The sequence below is a fragment of the Ranitomeya imitator genome, chromosome 2, assembly GCF_032444005.1.
Source record: "Ranitomeya imitator isolate aRanImi1 chromosome 2, aRanImi1.pri, whole genome shotgun sequence".
Lineage (NCBI taxonomy): Eukaryota > Metazoa > Chordata > Amphibia > Anura > Dendrobatidae > Ranitomeya > Ranitomeya imitator.
Genome location: NC_091283.1, coordinates 423,625,685 through 423,644,800, shown reverse-complemented (window position 1 = coordinate 423,644,800; position 19,116 = coordinate 423,625,685). Strand labels below are relative to the sequence as shown.

General features: G+C 47.5%; 1 protein-coding gene across 1 annotated transcript in view; it reads left to right on the top strand.

The window, feature by feature from the left end:
• The window catches only part of PLEKHM1 (pleckstrin homology and RUN domain containing M1), a 33,611-nt gene extending 17,328 nt beyond the window's left edge, over positions 1 to 16,283 (top strand). Inside the window, exons 9-12 of the mRNA XM_069750815.1 lie at positions 12,432 to 12,625; positions 12,953 to 13,016; positions 13,131 to 13,288; positions 14,796 to 16,283. Of these exons, the coding sequence (XP_069606916.1) occupies positions 12,432 to 12,625; positions 12,953 to 13,016; positions 13,131 to 13,288; positions 14,796 to 14,904 (525 nt within the window). The 3' untranslated portion in view covers positions 14,905 to 16,283. The remainder of the gene's footprint in view (positions 1 to 12,431; positions 12,626 to 12,952; positions 13,017 to 13,130; positions 13,289 to 14,795) is intronic.
• Positions 16,284 to 19,116: the final 2,833 nt, after the last annotated feature.

Below are 19,116 nucleotides of genomic sequence, written 5' to 3'. Positions count from 1 at the left end.
TTCATGAATAGCTGGTTTTTGGTCATTCTGCCTCACTAAAATCGGAATAAAAAGCGATCAAAAAATGTCACATGCCTGAAAATGTTACCAATAAAAACGTCAACTCGTCCCGCAAATAACAAGACCTCACATGACTCTGTGGACCAGAATATGTAAAATTATAGCTCTCAAAATGTGGAGATGCAAAAACTATTTTTTGCAATAAAAAGCGTCTTTAAGGGTATGAGCACACGATGCAGATTTAGTGCAGAACTGCAGCAGATTTTTCTGCAGCAGAAACACTGCAGAACTGCACTGTGATTACAGTACAATGTAAATCAATGTGAAAAAAAAAGCTGTGCACGTGGTGCAGAAAAATCTGTGCAGAAACGCTGCAGATTTCAAAGAAGTGCATGTCACTTCTTTTGTGCAGTTCTGCAGCGTTTCTGCACCCCTCCATTAGAGAAATCCATTGGTAAAATCTGCACAAAAAACGCACCTGCAGATTCTGCCAGGAGATGCAGATTTTATGCAGAATATTCTGCACCAAATCTGCATCGTGTGCACACAGCCTTAGTGTGTGACAGCTGACAATCATAAAAATCTGCTAAAAAACCCGCTATAAAAGTAAATCAAACCCCCCTTCATCACCCCCTTAGTTAGGGGAAAAATAATAAAATTAAAAAAAAATGTATTTATTTCCATTTTCCGGTTAGGTTTGGGGTTAGGGTTAGGGTTGGGGTTAGGGCTAGGGTTAGGGTTGGTTAGGGCTACAGTTAGGGTTGGGGCTAAAGTTAGGGTTTGGATTACATTTACAGTTGGGATTAGGGTTAGGGGTGTGTCCAGGGTTAGGGTTATGGTTGGGATTAGTGTTAAGGGTGTGTTGGATTTAGGGGTGTGGTTAGGGGTGTGTTTGGGTTAGAGGTGTGTTTGGGTTAGGGTTTCAGTTATAATTGGGAGGTTTCCACTGTTTAGGCACATCAGGGGCTCTTCAAACGCGACATGGCGTCCGATCTCAATTCCAGCCAATTCTGCGTTGAAAAAGTAAAACAGTGCTCCTTCTCTTCTGAGCTCTCCCGTGCGCCCAAGCAGGGGTGTAACCCAACATATGGGCTATCAGCGTACTCAGGACAAATTGGACAACAACTTTTGGGGTCCAATTTCTCTTGTTACCCTTGGGAAAATAAAAATTTGGGGGGCTAAAAACCAATTTTATGGGGGAAAAAATGATTTTTTATTTTCACGGCTCTGCATTATAAACTGTAGTGAAACACTCGGGGGTTCAAAGTTCTCACAACACATCTAGATAAGTTTCTTGGGGGCTAGTTTCCAATATGAGGTCACTTGTGGGGGGTTTCTACTGTTTAGGTACATCAGGGGCTCTGCAAATGCAATGTGACGCCTGCAGACCATTCCATCTAAAGGCCCCTTCACATTAAGCGACGCTGCAGCGATACCGACAACGATCCGGATCGCTGCAGCGTCGTTGTTTGGTCGCTGGAGAGCTGTCACACAGACCGCTCTCCAGCGACCAACGATGCCGGTAACCAGGGTAAACATCGGGTAACTAAGCGCAGGGCCGCGCTTAGTAACCCGATGTTTACCCTGGTTACCATGCTAAAAGTTAAAAAAAACAAACACTAGATACTTACCTACCGCTGTCTGTCCTCCAGCGCTGTGCTCTGCTTCTCTGCTCTCCTCCTGTACTGGCTGTGAGCCGGAAAGCAGAGCGGTGACGTCACCGCTCTGCTTTCCGGCTCACAGCCAGTACAGGAGGAGTGCAAAGCACAGCGCTGGAGGACAGACAGCGTTAGGTAAGTATCTAGTGTTTTTTTTTTTTTTACTTTTAGGGTATGTGCACATGATGCAGATTTAGTGCAGAATTGGTGCAGAACTGCAGCAGATTTTTCTGCTGCAGAAACGCAGCAGAACTGCACTGTGATTTAGGCTATATTCACACTTTGCGGATTTTGCTGCGGATCCGCAGCGGATTTGACCGCTGCGGATCCGCAGCAGTTTCCCATGAGTTTACATTTCAATGTAAACCTATGGGAAACAAAAAACGCTGTGCACATGCTGCAGAAAAATCCGCGCGGAAACGCTGCGGATTACATTCCGCAGCATGTCACTTCTTTTCTGCGGATTTTCAGCTGCTCCAATAGAAAACTGCAGTTGAAAATCCGCAGGAGAAAACGCAGTAAAAACCGCGATAAATCCGCAGTGAAAACGCGCTGCGGTTTTCACTGCGGATTTTGGAATTCTGCTGCGGAAAAATCCGCAGTGGAATCTGCAAAGTGTGAACATAGCCTTACAGTACAATGTAAATCAATGTGAAAAAAATAAAGCTGTGCACATGGTGCAGAAAAATCTGCGCAGAAACGCTGCAGATTTCAAAGAAGTGCACGTCGCTTCTTTTGTGCAGTTCTGCAACGTTTCTGCGCAGATTTTTCTGCACCATGTGCACATCTTTTTTCTTTTCACATTGATTTACATTGTACTGCACAGAAACTGCACAGAAACTGCACAGAAACTGCGCAGAAACTGCATAGAAACTGCATCAAATCTGCAGATGCAGATTTAGTGCAGAAAATTCTGCACCACATTTCCTACGTGTGCACATAGCCTTAGCATGGTAACCAGGGTAAACATCGGGTTACTAAGCGCGGCCCTGCGCTTTGTTACCCGATGTTTACCCTGGTTACCAGTGAAGACATCGCTGGATCGGTGTCACACACGCCGATCCAGCGATGTCAGCAGGAGTCCAGCGACGAAATAAAGTTCTGGACTTTATTCAGCGACCAACGATCTCCCAGCAGGGGCCTGATCGTTGGTCGCTGTCACACATAACGATTTCATTAACGATATCGTTGCTACGTCACAAAAAGCAACGATATCGTTAACGATATCGTTATGTGTGAAGGTACCTTAAGTCTCCATTCCAAACGGCGCTTCTTCTTTTCCGAGCTCTGCCATGTGCCCAAACGGTGGTTCCCCCCACCACATATGGGGTATCAGTGTACTCAGGACAAATTGGACCACAACTTCTAGAGTCCAATTTCTTTTGTTACGCTTGGGAAAATACAAAACTGGGGGCTAAAAAATAATTGTTGTGAAAAAAAAAAGTAGTTTTATTTTCACAGCTCTGCGTTATAAACTGTAGTGAAACACTTGGGGGTTCAAAGCTCTCACATCACATCTAGATAAGTTCCTTGGGGGGGTCTTCTTTCCAAAATGGTGTCACTTGTGGGGGGTTTCAATGTTTAGGCACATCAGGAGCTCTCCAAACGCAACATGGCATCCGATCTCAATTCCAGTCAATTTTGCACTGAAAAGTCAAACTTCGCTCCTTCCCTTCCGAGCTCTGCCATGCGCCCAAACAGTGGTTTACCCCCCCATATGGGGTATCAGCATACTCAGAACAAATTGCACAACAACTTTTGGGGTCCCAATTTCTTCTCTAACCCTTGGGAAAATAAAAAATTGGGGGCAAAAAGATAATTTTTGTGAAAAAATATGATTTCTCTATCGCCTTTCATTGGGGGACACCGGAACCATGGGTGTATGCTGCTGCCACTAGGAGGCTGACACTATGCAAATAAAAAAGTTAGCTCCTCCTCTGCAGTGTACACCCTACCGACAGGAAGTAGGATATTCAGTTTAGCTTAGTGTCAGTAGGAGGTGGACACGGGTCTTTCATTAGACCCTTATCTACCTCAATGTCCGTCGTTTTCCTTTCAGATTTTCCGGAGAGATACAGGGTGAACAGTCACACCTGTAGTCCCACATTATGGACTATGAGTACAGCGTGTACTGCCACCCCGTATCCTCATAGATCCCACAGCAGGACCAAGATCCTAGCACACAAGCGTGCTTAAAAGTCCGGTCCTGGCTCCGTCCCCCACCCACTCGCCCACCAGAGCCTGTCGGTTGGAGGAGACGAGGACGTCCATCAGCTCCCTGGATGTCTGATATTTTCCCACAGAATGAGGTTAGTAAGGACGGCGTGGGATTTTTTAGGTGAGTATTCCAAAGTACCTCTGGGTCCTTCCTCAGTTCCAGGGCAGTCATTTGGGGGTCCCTTGGGATATTTTTCCAGGCTGCATTGACCTGGTTGACATTTTCTCATGGGGCGGGGGTCGTCGCCCCATTCGCGTGGCAGCCGCGCTACTTCCTTGGCGGCCGCGCTGTTCTTGGCCCTACAGGCGGCTGCGCTGCCTTTTTTCTCCCCACTCTGTGCTCTGTCCCGGTGCGGCAGTCGTGCGACAGCCTCTGCCTTTTTTCCCCTGCGGCCGCACTGTTTCTGTCCCGGCGCGGCGGCCTTGCGGTAGCCGCGCCGATTTCCTCTTACGGCCGCACTATTCTTTTCTGACACGGCGCGGCTGCCTCGCTGCTTTCTCCTGCGGCTGCACCGTTTTCTTCTGGCGCGGCAGCTTTGCAGGCACTGCCGCCGCTTCCTCCTCCGGCTGCACTGTGCCCTTTTGCCACGGCGCAGCGGCCTTGCAGGCAACCGCGCCGCTTTTCCCGGCGTCCGCACTTCTCCCGCCGCCGCTGCGTCTCCTCCCACTTCCTTTCCCTCGGGCGGGCTTTTCTCCCGCCCGACTATTATCGGCAAGCTCCGCCCACTGCCGCCATCTTGGTGCTCCTGGCCTGGCGGTTAAGCCCCGCCCACCACTCCCAGGCAGCCACAGATGCTTATTTCAGTGCCAGGAACGTTTTTCTTCGCCCATCTTAAGAGCGCAAGATTCTGGCATCCTCGCATCTCCCCACTGCTGTTCTTCAGACTTGCAGCAAGTTTCGGACAAGAGTGCCCCAGGTGTGTCTGCCTGTTCTCCTAGGGGCTATCGTTCCTGAGGAGCATCTTCAAGGCCGTGCAGCCTTCCATCTGGATCCCGCAGCGTCTGCCGTGAGTACCTTTGCACCGCAGTTTGACTCAATCCCCGGTCCCCTAATCTTCTGACATTTACCTCAGGGGCCCGTTCGGTCTAATTTTAAGGAAGGTCGCTCCCGACCTCCTACTTTTTCCTGTGTCTTAGTGAAACACTTTCAGGGTGCGTCTTGTAACCGCAAGCTTCCCTCAGGCAGGCCTGCAGCAACCCACATTATGTTCACCACCCAAGACCCCCCCTGCTGCTCCGCCTCAGAGCGAAGTCCCCACCCCAGGCTGGGCCTCCCCTCTGTCTCTATCAATAGCGGATCTCACACGGGTGTCCCAGACCCTTGTGTCCGTGCTCGATCGGTTGCCCCTGCAGACTTCTGCAGTAGCCAGCCGGTCGCAAGAAGCTCCGTCCGAGTCTTCCAATACAGGCCGTGAAAGATCCAGACGGGAACGCCGGTCTGAGTTCTCTTCTCGGTCCATCTCTCCCCACAGTCCTTCTCTGTGGTCGACTTCCCCCTGATCCAAACACCCCCCCCGGAGTTAGGCGAGGTTTTCTCTGATGCGCCTTCGGAGGATAATTTGGGTCCGGAGTCGAACCAAATCATAACATGAGGGATATGGTTCAAGGCCTCATTGGAGCGTCCAATCTGACCTGTGGCATCAAAGATTCCTCGACGGAACCCGCAGATCAGGCGGTTTCGTTTAGATGGTCTAAACTACCTCCCAAGGGATTCGCTCCTCATCCTGAATCGAGGAGCTTCTGGCCAGAGAAAGAGCGAATTCGACCAGACGTTCTCACAGAGGCAAGCGTCTTGGAGTCTCATATCTCTTTCCTCTGGACCTCATCGCCAACCGGAATAAGAGGCGATAGAGAACGACCTCTCCCTCTGTGGATCCGCCGCTGCTAGACTTGCCACCAACACAGTCTTCACGCTGTCCGGTGGGGCGACTCTGACAGATTCCATCGATAGGATCATGGAATCCTTCGTGAATTCGGCTTTCGAAGCTGCCGCATCATCCCTATGCCCGGCTTTCGCTTCCACTTGGGTTTCGAAGTCTGTATCCGAAGGGGCTAAACAACTCCGTTGGGGCATTCAGGCTAGAGGTCCACCAGACTGGATGGCGGAAGTTGCCACCCAGATTACTCACGCCGGGGAATAATTTGTTCCCTGGACGTCGTGTCTTCTGCCGCTCAGGCGCACAGTAATGTTGTTGCCAGCCGTCGCTCTGTTTGGCTCAAGAGTCATCAAAGAAGTCCCTTACGAGCCTGCCTTTTTTAAGGATCACGTCTTTTCGGTTCCAAGCTGGACCAAATTATTAAGGACGCCACTGGCGGCACCAGTTCTCTTCTTAGGCGGCAACTTCGGTCCTTTCGGCTTTTCTCGTCGTTTTGCAGCATCCGATTCCTTTTTCGCAACAGCAGGGGCCACAGGCACGTTAAGAGAAGAAGGTATTCTTCGACTCACTCCTTCCTGGCGTTCCCGCTACTCCTAAGGTGGATTCTCCAGGTCCAGGACTGGAAATTCCACCTACAAATGGTAACCGTAAGCACAACTAAGTAATGTGGTGCTCAAGTAAGTGCCCAAACCATATACTATTAGAAGATAAACTTGGCACACACTGTGTGTGCCAAGTTTATCTTCTAATGGAAGTTACACCTAGGCATGACCCACGACTAGACCCCAGCCCATTTCCCAGGCTGGGCAGCCGTCTCCTGTTCCTCAGGGACGTCTGGGTCTCCTCAGTAGAGGACGCATGGGCCAGGGAACTTGTATCTTCTGGATATAAAATAGATTAATTTCACGGCCCTGGGATCGTTTTCTTCGAATCCCAACCTCCAAGAGACCCCGCTCTAGTCCCGGGTTTCTTTACAGCCATTGTTTCCCTCCTTAAATCCGGGGTAATCGTTCCCGCCCCAGAACAGGAACGGTTCAACGGTTCACAGGCTTCTCTTCGAATCTCTTTGTACTGAAAGAGGACTACAAGGTTCGTCTCAGTCCGGATCTCAAATTGCTTAACAGGAAGTTTCGTCTTGAGACACTTCAGGATGATATTCCCTCATTCAATAATCACTTCCATGGAGGCTCAGGAATTTCGGTTTCAGGCTCCCGAAAGTCTATCCATCTTCCCCGACGCTCTAGCCGTTGCGGGTGGCTCGTCAATAGGAAGAAGTCTCGTCTTGTTCAGCGCCTCGTATCTCTGGGCATGTTCTTCGTCACTTGTCTGACCAGAGTCTTCCTTCCCGAAGACAGGATTTCCCTCCTTTGTCGGGAAGTTCGCTTTCTCCAGGGTTCTCGGCTCCCCTCCTTTCCGATGGGCCATAAAGGTCCTAAGGAGGTTGGTTGCAACATCGGAAGCAATTTTCCCTTCGCCTGTTTCATTCAAGACTTCTTCAGCAGGCTATTCTATCACAGGGGGACACATCTGTCTTCTCCCTGCATCGTACGATCCGGCTTTCTCCCGGGTCAAACGGTTCCTCGACTGGTGGCCGAGGTCACTTCTCTTATCCCAGAGCAGATCCTTCACAGCATATCCTTTCTTCCAGTTCCCTGGTAGGTGGTGACGACGGACGCCAGCCTGCTCGGCGGAGGCGCGGGACTTTGTCACCTGTTCTTTTCAGGGTTGTTGGTCGGCGCAGGAGTCCTCTCTTTTTTTTTTTTTTTATTCAAATAAATTTTTATTAAGAATAACAAGGCAATTAACATGTTACATTTACATTTTCAATATAGAGTATTTCCCCCCTCCCCCTCCCCCTTCAAACAGCCCCCTTCGATCCCAAAGCCCCCCACCCCCACCCCACAAAGCAGCTCATCTTGTTAATTACTACCATCATTAAAACAATAGAGTATCTAATCCCTCAACCATTCGTATAAGCCACACTTCACATTACTATCCCATAGCAATCCATGGAGACCACATTTTATTGAACGTTTCAGTTTTCCCTTTCTTCTTATAAATCCCTTTTTCTAGTGTCAGGCCCTGTTTCACATACTGGAGGAACTCTCCTCTTGACGGCGGCTCTTCCCTAATCCAGTTTCTAGCTATCACCTTCCTAGCCATATACAACAATCTGGCTATAGCTATCTTTAGGTGTTTATCCACTCCAATCTCATCCACGCATCCCAACAAACAGACAACTGGATCCCTTGGCACCGTGCATCCATACGCACCTTCCATACGACTCAAAACTACCACCCAGAAGGCAGCCAACCTCGGACATGTCCACATCACGCAGGAGTCCTCTCTGCCGATCAATGTCCTCGAGTTCCGGATCATCTTTCTGTCTTTCCTTCACTGGGTAAGGATTCTCAGCAGTCTGCCAATTCGAATCCAGAAAGACAATGACACAGCAGTGGCATATGTCAACCTCCAGGGGTGGACTCTGAGTTCTCTGGCCTCTGCCGAGATCCCAGGATCCTCCTCTGGACAGAGGCTACGGTCCTTGTGAGATCCGCAGTGCATGTCCCCGGTGTGGACAATTAGGCCGCCGACTTCCTCGGCCGCGAGGGCCTCGCGGCAGGGGAATGGTCCTTACTTCAGGAGGTCTCCTACCTGATTGCTCTTCGATGGGGGACTCCAAAGGTGGACCTCACGGCGTCCCGATTGAACAGGAATGTCCCTCGGGTCGTCCCAAGGTCCCGCTATTTTCTCGCAGTGGTGTTTACACTCTGGCCATTCCTTGGTCGCAGTTCGTGCTCCCCTATCGGTTCCCACCCCTTCCCTTGCTTTCCAAGCTGTCCAAAAAAGATCTAGGCGGAAGGGGTGCCGGTCATTCTGATCGTCCCGGATTGGCCCAGGAGGTCTTGGTTTGCGGACATCGTCAATCTTCTCGCGGACGCCCCTGGTGCCTTCCAGACAGATCCGATCTGCTGTCCCACGGTCCGATTTGCCACCCGAATTATCGGTCGCTCAGTTTAACGGCGTGGCTGTGGACACCACAGTTCTAAGAGCGTCCGGCCTTTCGGCCCGGATGAGTCACACTATAATCCAGGCTAGGAAGCCTTTGTCTTCCAGGATCTACTATCGTACCTGGAAGGCTTACTTTCGTTGGTGCGAGTCCAACCGCTTTTCACCTATGTCCTTTTCCCTGCCTTCCATTTGGTTTTCCTTCAGGCAGGACTGGATTCGGGCTTCGTTCTTAGTTCCCTAAAGGACCAGGTTCCTGCGCTCTTCTTCCCTTTCAGAAGACGTTATCTTCTCAGCCACAGGTTAAGACCTTCCTTCAAGGAGTAGCCCACGCTGTCCCTCTATACAGGGCCTCTGTGGATTCATGTGATTTAAAGGTTGTGCTGGTCGTTCTCGGGGGTTCCCCCCTTTGAGCCTCTCAGGGAGTTTTCCATGTCAGTTCTATCTCGGAAGGTGGCTTTTCTCAGGTCCATCACTTCGATCCGCCACGTTTTCGAGTTGGCGGCCATTTCTTGCCGACCTCCTTTCTTGATGTTCCACCAGGACAAGGTGGTCCCAGGCCTCTGCCTTCCTTCCTTCATGAGGTGGTTTTCACCTTTCCACCTTAACGAGGACATCGTTCCACCTTCCTTTTGTCCAGCTCCGATTCATCCTCTGGAGCGATCGTTGAACAGGCTGGACCTCGGCAGGGCAGTGAGGATCTCCCTTGCTAGCACGGCCGCTTTCCGAAAGATGGATTCTCTTTTCGCCATCCCTGATGGCGCGCGTGGACGCCTGCCGGCTTCCAAGGCGACTATTGCTCGCTGGATCAGAACGGCCATTTTGGAAGCTTACCGGGTCAAGAACAGAGTGCTCCTCCTGAGATAAAGGCTCACTCTACCCGGGCAGTTGGCGCTTCCTGTGCGGTACGTCACAGGGCTTTCGCCGACGGCTTTGCAAAGCGGCAACCTGGTCTTCCATCCACACATTTCGCTGAACTTTACAAGGTCCATACCTATGCTTCGGCGGACACCAGCCTGGGCAGAAGGATCCTGCAGGCGGCAGTGGTGAGTCCTCGGACCTGATGAAAGTCTGTTTTTCCCACCCCAGGGACTGCTTTGGGACGTCCCATGGTTCCTGTGTCCCCCAATGAAAGGCGATAGAGAAAACAGGATTTTTGGTTGCTTACCGTAAAATCTGTTTCTCGGAGCCTTCATTGGGGGACACAGCACCCTCCCAAGTTGAACAGCTCTGTTTACTGTTTACGTTTGAGTTCTTTGAACACTCTTTCAGTGTTTGAAACTGTTAATCTGTGGAGCGCCGTGGAATTTGTTGGCGCTATATAGATAAAGTTTATTATTATATTATTCTTTCTCTTTTACACGTTGCTTCTCCTACTGCCCTCTCACTAACTGAATATCCTACTTCCTGTCGGTAGGGTGTACACTGCAGAGGAGGAGCTAACTTTTTTATTTGCATAGTGTCAGCCTCCTAGTGGCAGCAGCATACACCCATGGTTCCTGTGTCCCCCAATGAAGGCTCCGAGAAACAGATTTTACGGTAAGCAACCAAAAATCCTGTTTTTTTTTATTTTTACGGCTCTGCATTATAAACTTCTGTGAAGTACTTGGTGGGTCAAAGTGCTCACCACACATCTAGATAAGTTCCTTAGGGGGTCTCCTTTCCAAAATGGTGTCACTTGTGGGGTTTTAATGTTTAGGCACATCAGGGGCTCTCCAAATGCAACATGGCGTTCCATCTCAATTCCAGTCAGTTTTGCATTGAAAAGTTGCACCCAAACAGTGGCTTACCCCCACATATGGGGTATCGGCATACTCAGGACAAATTGTACAACAACTTTTGGGGTCCATTTTCTCCCATTACCCTTGGGAAAATACAACAAATTGGAGCTGAAGTAAATTTTTTGTGAAAAAAAGTTAAATGTTCATTTTTTTTTTTTTTTTTTTTTTTTAAACATTCCAAAAAATCCTGTGAAACCCCTGAAGGGTTAATAAACTTCTTGAATATGGTTTTGAGCACCTTGAGGGGTGCAGTTTTTAGAATGGTGTCACACTTGGGTATTTTTATGATATAGACCCCTCAAAATGACTTCAAATGTGATGTGGTCCCTAAAAAAAAAAATGGTGTTGTAAAAATGAGAAATTGCTGGTCAACTTTTAACCCTTATAACTCCCTAACAAAAAAAATTTTTGATTCCAAAATTGTGCTGATGTAAAGTAGACATGTGGGAAATGTTACTTAAGTATTTTGTGTGACATATCTCTGTGATTTAAGGGCATTAAAATTCAAAGTTGGAAAATTGCTAAATTTTCAAAATTTTTACCAAATTTCCGTTTTTTTTTCACAAATAAACGCAGGTAATATCAAATAAATGTTACCACTATCATGAAGTATAATATGTCACGAGAAAACAATGTCAGAATCACCGGGATCCGTTGCAGCGCTCCAGAGTTATAACCTCATAAAGGGACAGTGGTCAGAATTGTAAAAATTGGCCCGGTCATTAATGTGCAAACCAGCCTTGGGGCTTAAGGGGTTAACTGTTGATGTATGAAAGCAGTTGCTGTAAGGATGACAATACACCCAGTCCCCGGGTTATGAACTTGATACCTTCTGTAGCTTTGTTAGTAACCCAGATATGTATGCATGTAGGAACAGGGCGGGAGTAAAAATAAACCTTAATATGAGGCTGCTCTGGCTGCCCCGCTGCTCCCCTACCGGGATATGGTCCACTTCTATTCATTGTTGAGTATGCAGGACTTATGGTCGCGTCCTCAGAGGTTTCAGCACGTTGTAATGTCACAATTATAGTCGTGACCTTATCACACAAAGTGTCCTCTGGGTCTTGGACGCTGGTGGAAGTCTTTTATATGGGGCACCTGACAGTGGAAGGATCAGGACCGGGGGGCTAGCAGTGGGGCGGCCGGAGAGGTGAGTATTCTGTATATATCGCAAGCTCATGATGCAATCTGGTGCATCTCTGGCCTCTTCATTATAGGTCAGGACTTGCTGCCTCGTCCAGGCCAAAGCTTACTGTGCATCTTGAGCTTTCAATGACAATATGACATCGGTGAGTCCGGCCTGGACACGGCTGGGAGCCTGTCTTATACTGAAGAGAATGGAGATGCAGTGCACGACAGCAGAAAGAAGACCAGGCAGCAGCTGCAGTGTTCAGCGGTGAGGTGACTGTACTAGGGCTTTTTTTTTTTTTTTTAAACTTCCGACGTGTAACTAGGGGGTCGTACGTAAGTCGGGACTCCCTGTACAGATGAAAAATTATTTTTTTATTTTTTTTTCTGGATTCTTTTTTTCTTTCTTATTTTCTTGTGAATTTAGCCTTAGTGAAGGAATTGGATCAGCTGTACTGTGGCTTCATTTTGTCATCTGAATTACCGCCTCGGGTCTCATGACCCAAACGGGCAACATCACAGTGGTGACACCTAATCTGGCTCGAAGTACGTTTGCAGTCACTTTTGGAAAGAGTCACAAGTTCCTTTTGGCTGCTGGTGGTAATTACGGGGTGCTGCTCTGTGGTTTCTGTGTCACTGATCTCTTCCTCGTGCTTGGGTGGATGTTTTCTGTCCTCTGTAAGACATTTGATACACAACTTGTTATTCATCGCGATGAGCTCAGTGACGAGTGAATGTCTCGCCCCCTTCTGACTCTCCAGGTGTCCAGACAAGCTCGAAACTTCCTGAGGATGGTGCAAGATGAGCCAATCTTTAACCTCAAGTGCTTAAATGACCGACTATATCATCACACACAGACAATGCGGGAGATCAGCAGTAGCCGAGAGAAGCTGCGGCTGCTGGGGGAGTATCTGATGACCTGTCGCAGCGGAGCACTGCAGGAGCTCAGCACAAGGTGAATATGGATGCTCACACACTGCTGCGCCCACCAATGTGACACAAGTCCTCTCTTGGGGCGGTAAAAATGGCACCACAGGAAGAATGGTATTGATTTCTTATAGTAATCATTTCCCTCCATTATTATTAGTCTGTCAGCGCCATCTAGTGGCAATGGAAGGATTTTCAGCTGTTATTTTTGCACATGGTATTTGTGTGTATGCATAGTTACCGTATTCAGTCCCATCATGGCTTCTAGGAGGAAATATGGCACAGATCCAGAAAGAATCAAAGAAATGGGGCAGTACGATATGATGGTTATTAATGCTTTTTTTTTTCTTCTTAGCCTAGACCAACGCGATTACCTCTTGGACTGTGCTCACACATACAGCGTGCGGGACCTTATGCAGGTGTGGTGTCAGCCTCCATGTCTCCTAATATAACCCTGGCTCTTATCATAAGTGTGTGACGCCAGACCTGCGCTGTCAGATTTCTGCTCTGGGTAATGGTCCATGTTTTTTCAGATCGCCAATGGAGGATTTGATTGTTGTCTCCAATCCGCCCTTGAGTTTGCCAGCAGCCATGTCTACCAGTGTGAGCTGTGCAGTCAGAGAGGTTTCATCTGTCAGATCTGCAACCAGGATGAGATCATCTACCCTTTCCAGTTTGACACCACAACAAGGTGAGAACTATTGTCTGTCATCCGGTCCAATTCACTCTGGAAAACTTACTAGTGTTGGTGTGAATCAATTTGCAGGACATAGTCGGGCTCAGTACCATCAGACGGAAGGCCTGAGAACCACCTCCTACTTCCCGCCATCCACAGATCTTTTGATTTGCTACCCTGGCGCGACGTCACATGTGCAACACGAGGCAACGATGACATCACACCAGTCCAGCTAATCAAACTAGGAGCCTTGATCGGCGGCAGTGTGATATTTCTGCCTGCTTGATGTACAGTTGTGCTCAAAAGTTTACATACCCCGGCATAATCTTTGCTTTTTTTGGCCTTTTTTCTGAAAATATGAATTATAACGGCAAAACTTTTTCTCCACTCATGATTAGTGGTTGGGTGAAGCCATTTATTGTCAAACTACTGTGTTTTCTCTTTTTAAATCATAATGACAACCCAAAACATCCAAATGACCCTGATCAAAAGTTTACATACCCCATTTCTTAATACCGTGTATTGTCCCCTCTTCATAGTAGCAGTATTTTCTCATAGTGCCCTCAAAGTTCAAGTTATCACTTGTTTCCAAATTTCCAGATTTCCGATCAATCATCCGTGCTATGTGCTCTTCAATCGTTAGAGGCCGCACCTTACCAAATACAAGGCTTAGAGCAAACCTCCATGGCCTCCTTTCTGCTGCCACTTCTTCCATACCGGTCATGGGCATCCCATTCTGATGTCTAAAATGGACACTGCAGAGTCACAGGGACAACTTTTGTAAGTCTGAGCCATACCACCCAGCCTGTCCATTGGTGTGGATGGGCCAGCACTAATGACAACTGTGCTGTGTCCATTCTGGGGCAGATAATGGCCAGGGAGGGCTGGTCCAGACTTATCACAATGCTCCCCATGCATATGCAGTGGCCGTTTTAGACTTGTAGCGAGCTGGGCACTGACTGCAGATAAGGAGCTGCGGCTATTGGGTATATTGACTTTAAAGCATCAGCCGCCATTGTATCGAGTCAGAGCTGATAGAGGCACATTGAGGACATGTCCAGTGTTAGGTATGTACTTTTAGTGTTCTGTCTGAAGATGAAGGCCTCCGCAGGTCCTGGTTCTGACGCATGATGGTGTAAAGTTGCACCAAGGAATAACAATGTTTTTGCTTTCATGAGAACTGTTCAGGGCACTGGGTAGAAAAAATATTGCAAAGAATTAGAATTGCAATCCTCCCCTTTAGTCACCGTCATATTGTATCATACAGGAGAACTCTCCTACAGCTGTGTGTAGCTGACCTCATGGTGTCTGCCTCAAGAAGTGATCCTGCCGAAGGGAGATCACACTATCACTGATATCACCACATACCAACCTTCACCTTCCCTGGCCATGAAGTGATTGATTGCATATTGGGAAGCAACGTGTTACAGGCAGACATATTGTGTGCATCCATGATGTGTGTTTCCCACCCCTTCCAGAAGGTGGTGGACATAGCGGCTCAGCCTCTTCTTTTCTCTCCTAGGTGTGGTGACTGTAAAGCCGTCTTTCATAAACCTTGCAAAACACCTGCTATTCGGTGCCCACGATGTGAGAGACGGAAGAAGTGCCATGACAAGCGGGTATTGGTGTGAGTCTCCCGGAGTCACGGCCCCCTCTGCTTCAGTTTGCACACCCGGACGGTATCATACTCGTCACTTTATTCTTGTACATAGGTTTAGTTTGTATATTGTGTACATAGATGCCACTAACTCCCAGACCCTGTACACAGCGGGCGCTCGCTCAGGTGACGGTAGGAGACACTCATCTCAATTTGTCTCTGCTGCCAGGCAGTCTTCCATTTAACAAACCAGTCATTGCCAAGAGACTCCCTACTGGGCAGGAGGAGGCCACCATCGTGCTCCCCGCTCTCCATAGAGTTATTTTTGTATCATCAAGTATTTTTGTATTTAGTGACTAGAATCATCTGATCTTGTGCCTTGTCCTCTGGGCAATCCATAACATGGCTATGGAGAGCAGGTCATGCGCCATCTTACACCAAACTAATGTTCCCCAATGTCTGACAGCTTGGCCAGTTTTGTTTACAAGCCACATAGAAGAGGCTTGTCGTACAGGTTCCCCTTCCCTTGAGGGGTGTAACATTTTAGATTCTTTCATCATGACAGATGTGAGTGTGATACTGACTACAACATTGTTACTTAATTCGCCTAAAGCTGCTGCTGTGTAGGGAACACGGGCAATGCAACTATTTCTCCTGGTACCAGTGTCCTCCACCCAGCAGTGCGCCTCGTTCACGAGGTACCAGTGTCCTCCACCCAGCAGTGTGCCTCGTTCACAGGTACCAGTGTCCTCCATCCAGCAGTGCGCCTCGTTCACCAGGTACCATTGTTCTGCACCCAGCAGTGTAGTGTAGCTCATACAATCCTGGGCCAGCATCTTTCTAAAATAAGGGCTGTACAGCTTATACTGCCAACACCTGTGTCTTCCACCCAGCGGGAGATGCACTTTATACACCAGCGTCTTTCACCCATCAAGGCAACACAGCTCATATTCCTGGACCAGTGTCCTTTACCAATCAAAACAGAGCAGCTGATAAGCCTGGCAAATTATCATCCACTCATCAGTGCAGTGCAGCTCATGTACCCGGGCCTGTGTCCTCCAGCCATAAGGGCAGTGCTTTGCATGTACCTGGGTCAGTGTCCTAACATCAGTGCAGTGCAGCTCGTTTACCCGGGCCAGTGTCCTCTCATTAGTGCAGTGCAGCTCGTGTACCCGAGCCAGTATCCTCCCATCAGGACGGTGCACTTCATTCCAGTGCTGTGATGGAGACACTCTGCTAGGTGGAGGTGACGACTGCTCTAGTTGCTCCTCACTTCATATGTGCCAAACACTTTCCTACCAGTTGACAATGTTTTATGTTTCGTTTTTTATTACACTGACGTCACTTATTTTATTTGTCTTCTGTACGATAATTATTGTAATAAATGTGATTTTAAGGCTTTGTTTCATTTTATCGACTTGTCTGTAGTTACTTAAAACGGTATTCATTGGGTGGCATTGTTATAACCATAGGTCAGAGAGCAGGCTTTGGTACTGGAGATTGTGGCAGAGAAGGGCATCTTACTATCGCTTAGGCTTGAAAAGATTTTCTTTTCTAGGCATTTTGCGCTGAATGGGCACCCTCAATCAGAATAGAAATAGTTCACAGCACCTCATGGCAATACAAGGTTAACTTTACCCAGAATAGAAGCGCACGTCAGATCCAAGAAGTCATACTTGGAAAACGTCCAGACATCACATAGAAAATAAGGACAGCGCCTCATCAGTTGGTGAATTTACAGCTCCTTTATTCTGCCTTCTGTGGCGACGTTTCGATCAAACGTGCTTGATCATGATTACCCAACTGATGAGGCGCTGTCCTTATTTTGTATGTGATGAATGGGCACCCTCGGTCTCGGTCATGGCTGTGTTCACATAAGATGTCGGCTCTGTCTTCCATCACTGTCCAGCCCGAGCCATCTTATACAGTGAGCGATACTCTGTGTTTCACAATACCACAATAAGGAAGCCACCAATAGCTGCAGACATCCAGTCATGTGAAATGCTGTGTGCTTGTCATGCAAAGGGAACCTGAGGAATCCAAAACCACAGAATGTAAATAAATATATTCTATAAGGACTCAAGTGTTCTGCCCCCTCTACATTACACCTATGGGAGCTTTTATCACCTTCCATTCTACGTCCACAGCCATTAATATCGAGTTAGTCCCTTTTGAAGCTGTAACAGCCTAGGAAGACTGTCTACAAGATTTTTGATGGGTCTGGAAATTTTTGCCCATTAACCTAGAAGAACACTTGTGAGGTCAGAAACTTAAGTTGGAGCAGAGGCAGAGCTCACAATCTCTGTTCTAGTTCATCCCAAAGGTGTTAGATGGGGTTGAGGTCAAGGCTCCACGCAGCCGGCCATGTTCTTCCAGCAAAACTCCCTCCATCCATGGCTTTTAAAGTTTATGCTTTGTGCACAGTACTGGGGAACAGAAAAGGAGCTTCCCCAAACTGTTCCAACAAAGATTGAAGCTGCAAATCTCCAGAATGCCTTGTGCCGAAGTATTAAGATTTCCCTTCACTGGAACAAAGGCGCTTAAACCATCCACTGAAAAGCAAGCACATAGCGTTACCCTACCTCCACCAAACTTAGCTGCTTGACTCCATTGTCGTTATCATTTGTGTAGTCTATCTATGCAAATGCACCTGCCCACTTGAAATATATTGGGAAAACCAAAAGAGAATTTAAAAGACTCTGTGGCCATATAGGGGACATCCATAATGCATGCGACACCCCGGTCTCAAGACACGTCAGAGAGGTACATGGGGGGGAAATCTTGATTTTAAATTTAGTGTAATAGAAGTCCTAGCACCATCTCCGAGAGGAGGGGATTGGAAAAAAAAGATTCTTCAGAAGTAGACGAGCTGGGTTTACCGACTGGGGATCACTAACCCTCTGGGCCTCAACGAGCATCCACTTTGGCTGCTTTTTATAGTATCGGTCTCCCATTCATTTTAATACTGCTTACCTTTTACATTTGTATTCCAGCTTCTCGATTTTAGTATTGGGACTCTGAACCTGCCTAAACTTATTGACCAATATATGTCTGAAAATAAAAAAACTTCCTTGACGGCCTGACTAGGAAGACTAAATCTAAACTGCAGCAATTTTAACCCCTTTATCCTTGAAGGTGGTTTGCATGTTAATGACCAGGCCAATTTTTACAGTTCTGACCACTGTCATTTTGTGGTTATAACTCTAGAATACTTCAACAGATCCCGGTGATTCTGAGATTTTTTTTTTTTGTGACATATTACAAACTACACTCCACAATGAATTCATGTAGTGGTGCAGTGATCATATTGACACCACATGTGCCTCACAGAATTTTATATCACTGAGCGGTGAAGAAAGAATAAATTATATTTTTACCTCTAAAATGGTAAAACTTAAGTCCATTTTTTCCTGAGTGTGCCATTACCCTACATGTAATTGGGAAATATTTTTCCGGCGCACTGCAAAGCTCAGAAGGCAAGGAGCACCAGATTTTACTGTTATGGTTTGCAGGTACCATGATCCACTGGTAGAGCCCGTGAGGTGCCAGAACAGCAGAACTCCCCATAAGTGACCTCATTTTACAAACTACACCTTGCAATGAATTCATCTAGGGGTGCAGTGATCATATTGACACCTCGGGTGTGTCACAGAATTTTATACCATTGGCCAGTGAGGAAAAAAAATACATTTTTACCAGCAAAATTTTGTTTTAGCGACAGATTTTAGATTTTCACAAGAAGTGGGTAAAAATGGCACCAAAATTTGTTCCATGATTTCTTCTGAACATGGCAATACCCCATATGTGACTGCACAGTACTACTTAGCCATACGGAGAGACTCGGGAGGAAGGAGCGCTATTTGCCTCCTGGAGCACAGATTTTCCTAGAACAGTTTGCAGACTCCATATACAGAGCTCCTAATTGCTAGAAGAGCAGAGTCCCCCCTGAAGTGACCCCATTTTGGAAACTATACCCCTTAGGCCGGAGTCACACTTAACGTATGAAAAATCGGTCTGTTTCTCTGTATGGTCATCCATGTGTAATGCGTTTGCAATGCGCTGATGAGATTTCCTTGCACCTATGTATCCGTATGGAATCCGTGTGACATGCATATGGCTTTACATTTCTCACTGCTTTTCCCCAATTAATTTAATGGTTCAATGGGCTGAAATGAGGACAATGTGTGTGTATTTCTCGCAAGTCACACTGATGGTCCGTGTGGTGTACTGTTTTTTCTTCCACCTA